The 9,153-nt window shown below is 45.6% G+C and overlaps 1 protein-coding gene across 1 annotated transcript in view; it reads right to left on the minus strand.

The window, feature by feature from the left end:
• Positions 1-6,200, minus strand: part of MTMR9 (myotubularin related protein 9) — a 30,769-nt gene extending 24,569 nt beyond the window's left edge. Inside the window, exons 1-2 of the mRNA XM_050948835.1 lie at positions 5,519-6,200; positions 2,503-2,611 (exon numbers count right to left, since the gene is read on the minus strand). Of these exons, the coding sequence (XP_050804792.1) occupies positions 2,503-2,611; positions 5,519-5,703 (294 nt within the window). The 5' untranslated portion in view covers positions 5,704-6,200. The remainder of the gene's footprint in view (positions 1-2,502; positions 2,612-5,518) is intronic.
• Positions 6,201-9,153: the final 2,953 nt, after the last annotated feature.

Genomic DNA, 9,153 nt, shown 5'->3' on the forward strand with positions numbered 1-9,153 from the left:
GTATATTCAGAGAGTAGTTATCAATGGTTCACAATTAAGTTGGAAGGGCATATTGAGTGGGGTCACGCAGGGGGAGCGTGACCTGTCCTGGTTCCAGTTCTATTCACCATCTTCATAAATTATTTGGATAATGGCTCAGAGAGGACACTTATAGTCTGAAGACAATATCAAGCTGGAGGGGTTGCAAGTGCTTTGGGGAATAGGATTAGAATTCAGAATGATATTGGCAAACTGGAGAAACGATCTGAAATTCAGGATGAAATTCAATAAGGACAAATGCCAAGTAATACACTTAGGAAGGAATAATCAATTGCACAAATACAAAATGGGGAATGACTGAGTAGGAAGGAGTGCAGCAGAAAAGGATCTGGGGGTTATAGTGGATCACAAACTAGTATGAGTCAAAAATGCAACACCATTGCAAAAAAAGCAAACATCATTCTGGGATGTATTAGCATGAGCGTTATAAGCAAGACTCAAGTAGTAATTCTTCTGCTCTACTCAACACTGACAAGGCCTTAACTGGAGTATTGTGTTCAGTTCTGAGCACCACACTCTTGGAAAGAAGTGGACAAACTGGAGAAAGTCCAGAGAAGAGCAACAAAAATGATTAAAGGTCTAGAAAACATGATCTATGAGGAAAGATTGAAAGAACTGGGTTTGTTTAGTATGGAGAAGAGAAGATTGAGGACGACGACATCATAGTCTTCAGGAAAGTAAAAGGATGTTATAAAGAACAGGGTGATAAACTGTTTTCCTTAACTAGGGAGGATAGGATAAGAAGTAATGGGCTTAAATTGCAGCAAGGGAGATTTAAATTGGGAAGTTTTTCCTAATGTCTAACTGTAAGGGTAGTTAAGCACTGAAACAAAATACAGAGGGAGGTTGTGGATTCTCCATCACTGGATGTTTTCAAAAACAGGTTAGAGGGACGTCTTTCCTGCAGCTCCCATTGGCCGGGAATGGCAAACCGTGGCCACTGGGAGCTGCGGGAGGTGGGGGGGGAGCGTGCCTGCGGACAGTCAAAGTAAACAAAATGTCTCACGTCTCACCAGTGGATTACCCTGATGGGCCATGAGTTGAAGGCTGCTGACCCCTGGTCTAGATAATACTTAGTCTTGCCTCAGTGCAGGGGACTGGACTAGATGACCTACGGGTGTCCCTTCCAGTCCTACATTTCTATAATTCTCTGGTTCATCTGATACTGTTCTGCAGATCCAGTTACTGGAACTAGAAGACAAGGCATAGCTTGAGAATATAAACTAAATGTATATAATTAGCCCTGAAAATGCACTGTATGTCACGTTAATTGCTATAATTTAAGCACAGTGTAATTTAACGGCAGTATAATTTACCTAACACAAAGTCAGTGGGACACACAAAAGCACTCCAAGACAGATGTATCTAGCACACTTGTGATGCTTACTTGCTTTCTGTGGGTATTTCCCATGCAATGTTACTCCTAAGGGTTGCATTTGCAAAATGGCACAACAGAAGTGTGGAAACAAGAGACTCATTAAACAGGAACACAGTCAAGGGAACTCATTTTAAATAACATTCACTCGTCTTAGTAAAAGCATTTAGTTATGCTACTTATTCTTTGTCTGTTATTTAGCTTAGACACAAAAAAACCAACAAACACAAAATCTAGAATAGTCAGCTTCACTTTCTTATTTTCATGTACGAGCACAGTTCTGCTTTGTTTTGGGAAAAACCAAACGCTGTGGTCAGAGGTTTAATGAAAAAGGGGGAATTATATTTTTGTTAGTAGTGTGCAAAAACCCAAACATACATCATACAATAATCCATTACTCTTCCAACCCCAAATGAGTAGTTTTACACTCTTTGTTCGCCTCCTAAAACAGTCTGAAGCCTGGTCTACATGGGGGAGGAGGGGGAAATCGATCTAAGATATGCAACTTCAGCTACGACAATAGTGTAGCTGAAGTCGACGTATCTTAGATTGACTTAGAATCACTTACTTTGCATCCTTGTGGCACAGGATTGACGGACACCGCTCCCCTGTCAACTTTGCTTCTGCGTCTGATGGAGCTGGAGTTCAGCAGTCGACAGGAGAGCGATCGGGGATCGATTTATCGCATCTACACTACACACAATAAATCGATCCCCGATAGATCGATTGCTACCCACCGATCCGGCGGGTACTGTAGATGTACCCTTACTGGCAATAAGGATTTACTGTATTACTATAACGTCCACTGGGTTCAGTTATGTGATTGATTTGGGGCCCATACAAGTTCCTTAATAAGAATTCCCTCCCCTGGGCTGCTTCAATCATCTGACAAACATGACTATCAGGATCTTTCTCAGTAACTTAAAATTAAAGCTTAGTTTTTACCCTTCTATAAACCGATATTCTGCTAGCCCCTTCTTCAATTACTTTGAATAGCTGTTCATAGTTAAGGTCTGAACAATGCTTTGAAAATATAAGTGCTATGGAAGTGTCATTTATTACTATGAATAAATATTAAAAGCTCTTACCTCAATAGAGCTAGCAATGTTCAAACACTCCTCCATTCCAGGTATATCCAGTTGAATAATCCGCAGATCTTTGCATTTTATAATGATGGTGCCTAACGAGCCAACAAACCTGCAGTGAAAGATACAGTATGTTGAACTATGAAGAGAAATAGCCTCTATGGAAGTCCAAATTCCTAGATAAATATACATGTGTCTTCCAGGAGCGCATACGTGCAGAATAAATTACTACTTGTTGGAGCTTTATCTGCTATGCATTCTTTTAGAAAATACCTGCTATTCAAATCTTTCAGCAAGATATGTTCTTTTGTAACTGTTACTTGCTAATGCTTTAGGGTAAGAATCTCTTCCCAGTTCACTTCTATAAAAGAGAAAGTAAATATTTAAAGATGGCCTGGAAAAAAAATGGGTGTGCGTTTTTGTTTTTTTTTTGGCTTCTGGTGGTGCAGGAGTATGTACATGTTGAGAGGGACAGAGGGTTAAATGCTTTCTTCCTGTTTTCTAATGTTTAGAAAACAACCTCCACCCCTCGGGTATTTCAGGTATGATATCTGCAGATTTTGCTACAGGGTGCAGACAGGGAGCTCTCTGCTCTACAATCCACTAACTGAATGCACAAAAAAGTGTTGAATCAAACAGATTTTTTTTAATACATTTGAGTTAATAAAAGTTAACTAAAAAGACAAAAATGTTTCAGTCTACTAAAAACCTACTCCCCCCCCCTCAATTAAATAGGTTTCACTTTCTTGACATCTACAAAGTCATAACTGTACTAGGTTCTCCAGTCCTCAAAGTCTTCCAGAAATAAGATGTACACAAGCCCTTAATATTTAATGTAAAAACATGCAGATAAAGGTACTTATTAAAAATGCCTCAGGTGTTCCTTATGCAGCAGAAAGAAGCGTATGTTTTGAATAAATAGAGGGTTTGTTTCCTTCATGTTAACAAGCCAAAAAAACCCAAAAACCACCAGTTGCTGTTAAAAATACAAAGGATGGAAGGAAGTGAGTAGGAAACTAAGGGCAAGGAGATAAATATTTAAATATCTCAAAGCACCAGGGTGTTAGCAGAAGCTGAAAGGGTTTAGCTAGACAGACAAGGAGTTCAGTTGTGGCCATGTTTAGACTGAACTAGGGTTGTACCATATCAGAGTAGAGAGAGTTATATATGTGAGACTCAACATAAGTGGTCTGGGTAGATTTGGTAGTATGGGTTAGTGAGAAACTGGGAATCACAACTCTGGGGGCTCTACTACTAGTTCTACCCAGCTGGGTGTGACTTTGACCACCTCACTTCACTTCTATTCCTCAGTTTCATCTGTAAAATGGGCATATAGTGGATATCTTCCTCAGAGATTACTTATGGAATGCTTCCCAAGCTATGTTTACAAAGATGATTGATTTTTAGAAGAAACATGGTACAGAAATATGAACTATAATACAGTCAGACTGATATTCAAACCAGGTCAGTTCTGTTTTGGCATTCCTTTATGTTTTATCCTCACAGTTCACGGTGGGTGCAATTTGTTGACAGCACAAAGCAGTCCTTGATGAAATGCAGGCCATGGCAAGCAGCACAGGCAGTATAGCTGTAATTGCACAGCTGTCTGTATGGGATGAGTAATAGCTTTTTGGCCAACATCACATCACTATATAAAACCTGAATTGTAACCAAACGACAAAATTCAGTGGGCCTGTAATTTGGTTTCAGAATTATTTCTGCTAAACCACTATTTCAGCTAAAAAAAAAAAATTTTCTTCACTGAGTAGTCATGACTTTCTCCAGCACTGAAGAACTGCAAGCATTGAGATAAATGAATGGACAGCTGTACAGTTTCAGTGATGATCCAATACATGTATTTACATGCCCTCCTGTACTGCTATTTCATAACTTCCTGTAGTAACAGTTAATACACTAGTGGGGCTGTTTTTCCTCTCTCTGAATTTCCTGAAGCATACTGACATCATCAGTGTCATTAACTACATCTCTTCTCCACAATGAGATGAATAGGCCGTATACTTAAAGAGAGCTGCTCAAGAATGGCACAAAGCCAACACACACACAAAAAAGCAGAAGCTTTGGAGCTAATGTCACAAAATGATTATGAAAAACTACCAGCCCGAGTACAAACATCCACTCACCCATCCTTATCATGATACAAAATACTGTATTTTACTTGCTCATCAAAGAGAGATTCACATCAGCAAGGTGGGAGAATGAAATTCTGTAAGCCTGCTCAATGCCACATTGGTTTATCTTAGGGTCATCACTACATATGAACTAAAGCAATGCACGGCTGGGACTATTTACCAAGCCCTACAGAAGGGCATATGTTGTAATCTATTTTTTTCTTCCCTCTCCAGCAGAGAACAAGGATATTTGAGAGATTCTCTAAATGGATCAGGTGGAATGGGATGGAATGGCTCAGTGAGAGAGTCTATATTGAAATACAGTAGCCAACATTCCTCAATTTTATCAAGCCACATGATCAGGGAGCTGTAGGTATAGTACCATTGCACTTGTCCATATATGGCAGCGCGGCCTCATGCAAAGAGTACTGCACAGGGTCTCCAAAGATATGGGTTCTATTCCTGGCTCTGCCATTGGCCTTGCTGTGCATCTGGGGCAAATCATTTCGCCTAATACTTCCAGCCTTTTTAAAGTGCTTTGAGATCCACAGATGGAAAGCACTGTACAAAAGCTAAATACTATTAAACTGTAGCCCCTTCCATTCATGCAGTTTGCACAAGTCAGTCATCCCAGGAAGGTAGGAAATTATCACCCTCATTCTACAGAAGAGGGAAACCAAGACAAAAGTGAAGTAATTCAACCAATGTCCCAAAAAGGACTAGAAACCAGCTATCCTGATCCTCAGTCCTCTATTTTAATCATTGGACTGCACCCTCCTTCAGACCTAGAGCTAAATCCTGAGATTCCCGCCACCTAATTCTTCACAGTGCTCCCGCCCATCCCTTACAAAGAGGAGAAATTGGATGGGGCAAAGAAGGGAATAAAATACCTTTTTTCAATGGAGTCAATGTTTGAGTGCAGCAGCCACAGCTCCTCAGCATTGTCCTGGCGCCGAGATGAGAGGATGAGGTGGTGGCCAGTCAAGCATAGTGTCCCTTCCACTGCTGGGTAGAAGGGACGGTGCAGGATGACATTATCTGCTCGCGGTGTCTTGATTAGCTCTGCAAACTCCATGTTTCTCTGGGGTTGGTACAGGCCTGGGAATAACCCTGTCAACTAACCAGCTGGGGGGGAAGCAAGCCCAACTCAGCAGCACCAGTACCTCCTGTTGGGGCCAAAAAGGGGGATCCACACAATCCCAGGGATCTTCCACTATGGCTGGTGCTAGCAGCTACCAGGGAGTCAAAGGGTTGGGGAGGGTCATAACTGTAAGGGTGATTCCCAGCTCCCACCTTAGGAGTGAGGGAGTCACGCGCCTCACTCCTGAGGGGGCCTCCAGGGAGGAGGTGGGGGGGGTTGGGGGGTGTCACAATCCCACCTCTCTGTGGAGGGAGGGGGAACAGGAGCCCACGGGTGTGGGAGGGGGGAGGTGAGGGTGTCACAATGTGCTACGGTCCCAGCTCCCAGGGCAGCTCGGCGGTGGGGGGAGGGGCAAGCACGACCCCTGCTCCCGGGAGGAGGTGACCCCAGTTCTAACACGCTAGGGGGAGGGGAGTCACAATCCCAGCTGCTCGGGGGGCCTGTCCGCGGGGGGAAGCTGCTCCCAACAGGCGAGGCCCCCTGCGGGACGCGACAGCCCCGCCCTGGGAACGGGGAGCCTGGCCTGGCCGCGGCCCCTCAGCCCCTTCCTGGCCGGCCGGCTCCGCAGCAGTAACAACAACCGCAGGAAGCCCGGTCCGCTTGGCCCATTCCCCGGATGGTGGGACACAGACTGAGAGGGGCACGTGCTTCGCAGGACCAATCCCCGGCCACCTCCCACACGTGAGGGCGGAAGAGATTCAGACACCCGCTTGGCCGAGCCTCTGCCCCTACCGGAAGTAGTTCCAACCGGAAAGGCTACGGTGCGCCCCATCCACCCTAGCACATCCGTTCCGCATTCGAACCCGCCCTGCCGTATTTCAGTGCGCGAGGGCTGCTATAAACCCACGGGAGGAGGGCGGGGGCCGGGGAAGTGGCGGGATCGGGAGTCTGTGCGGGCGGGGTGCCGAGCAATGGCAGGAGAGAGGGGCTGGGGGAATGACGGCGGGAGGGAGAAACAGCAGGTACTTGGGGACGGGAACTGAGGCCCGAGAGAGGAGCTGGAGGGGTGGAGCTGAGGGTTGGGATTGGCTGAAAGGGAGGGGAAGGGGCTGAAGAGGGAGAAACTCATTGGCGAGGCAAAGGGGGCGGGGCTGAAGGGGAAGGTGGGCGGAGCTGAAGGGGTGGAGCTCAGCAGCGGGATGGGCTGAAGGGGAGGGGGCGGGGCCGAAGGTGGAGGAACTCATGGGAGGGGCCAAAGGGGGAGGGGCTCATGGGGGAGGAGCCAAGGGAGGAGGAGCTAATGGGGGAGGGGCTGAAGGGGGAGGGGGGAGGAGCTCAGGGGTCAGATTGACTGAAGGGGGAGGGGCTAATGGGGGAGGGGCTGAAGGGGAAGGAGGGAGGAGCTCAGGGGTCAGATTGACTGAAGGGGGAGGGGCTCATGGGGGAGGAACCAAGGGAGGAGGGGCTAGTGGGGGAGGGGCTGAAGGGGAAGGAGGGAGGAGCTCAGGGGTCAGATTGACTGAAGGGGGAGGCGCTCATGGGGGAGGGGGCAAAGGGGAGCTGAAGGGAAGGGGGAGGGGCTGAAGAAGATGAGCTGGGGGGTGAGTCTGGCACTAACTCTGTTTGAGGTGGGGTAAGACCCTTCACTCCTTTGTGCCCCAGTGTCCCCATTGGTAAATGGAGAAATAGGGGTTATGATCTCTGTAGAGGGTTAAAAGATGTCTTGATGCAGACTTAAATCTCTGCTATAGGACACCAGTCTCCTAAAGAAGACTGGAAGAAACAGAATGGATAAAGGCCTCACGTCTTATGGAGCACAGAGGCAGAGCTTCCCATTAAGCAAACAAACACAACAGCACTGGTTCCTGTTGATCCCCAGCCTTCTCATGTCCTTCCTTCCACCCTCACTTGAGTGAGGGAGTCTGACGGCATCGCACCAGCCAATTGCAAGAGCCAACTTCCCTTTCAGCACTGTCATCACGTCCTGGGAGTTCCCACTGTTGTTTATGTGTGAGCAAAATGAAGGAAGACAGAAATGTTGATAATAGTCAGTGCATAGAAGTATACGTGTGATATTGCTCACCCGTCAGCTCATCTACAGTCAGGGCTGGCCCTAGATCAAATGGCGCCCCACGCAAGAAGCATTTGTAGCCCATTTCACGACTGATGCACAGTTTGCATGCATAATTTATTCCTATTGTATAAAATCATACATTTGAATGCTAGTGTAATGCTGACAGAGACTGGTCGGCAGAGGACAACCTCTAGAGCTTAGTGCATGAGCCTTTACTGTATGAGCTAAAAGCCAACTGGCTGTTCGTTAAGGCTGTAGAGCAGACTCATTTTATCTCTTTCTCTAAGTGCTCTCGGTGCCACTAGATGGGACACAAACACCACACCCAGAAGGTGTGTAGGTTACACTAGGATCTGTAAATCTGTATTTATTTGTGCCCTGTATAAGCAAATAAAAAATGCATTTCCTATTAGCTTATAGAAACTTGTGAATTTTAAGAATAACTGAAATGTAATAACATGAAGAAATTGTACTGTGCACCACCAGTATTAAAATAGTGTTACAATAGGTGATTGCACATATACGTGTGAGGGCATGGCTGACAAGATTCTAGGAGGTTCGAGGAAAATGTAATTCTCAGAAAGTCTGGAAGGTTCCATGAGATTCTACAAAGGTCCAGAACATTCTAGGAGGTTAGTGAAAAATGAATCCACATATGGAATACCTAAAACATTTTACTTCAAACATTCTGTTTCCCCTTTTGTTGCTAACAACAAAACAGCACCTCGAGCCTGACCTCCCCCCCCCCCAAGCCTGGCACCCCAGGTGGTCGCCTGCCCCTAAAGCCAGCTCTGTCTTCAGTGGACAAAATTCTGCTTAGTTACACCAGCATACGTTTCTATTTTCCTTTCCCAACAGGTAAAATACACATAATTACTTGGCAACATTTTCTTAACTTTCACCCCTCCCCTGGAATCTGTCAAATTCTACAGAGTAGCAATAATTCTATTTGTACTACACAAAAAATCTCTCAATTCACACAGAAAGGAATTAAAATTTTTCGACTCCTCATGGAGCAACCATACCTAAACGGCATCCCAGAAGGCATGCACAGGAGAGGCAGGTAGAGAGGCAAGGGGGTTGAATAGTGTGGTTCCAAAGGCTACTGGCGCCAAAGGGTGCCCTTTAGAAAGACGGAAACCCAGCCCAGGAAAAGCTATACAGACAGGAGCATGAATTTTAACTAGTAAAAAGGAAGATGGAAATTCAAACCACTAGGAGGAAATCTGAAGAGCAATTAGCCAAATATGCAGATCAGAAGCTGGTGCCTGCAAGAGAATGCGTAGCGCCACTGGGCTGCCGGGGTGGAAAGGGACATTTCAGGGAGGATAAAGACATTAAAGTGACATTACATTATTACTTTGGCTCAG

This window comes from Gopherus flavomarginatus, chromosome 4, assembly GCF_025201925.1.
Source record: "Gopherus flavomarginatus isolate rGopFla2 chromosome 4, rGopFla2.mat.asm, whole genome shotgun sequence".
Taxonomy (NCBI): Eukaryota; Metazoa; Chordata; order Testudines; family Testudinidae; genus Gopherus; species Gopherus flavomarginatus.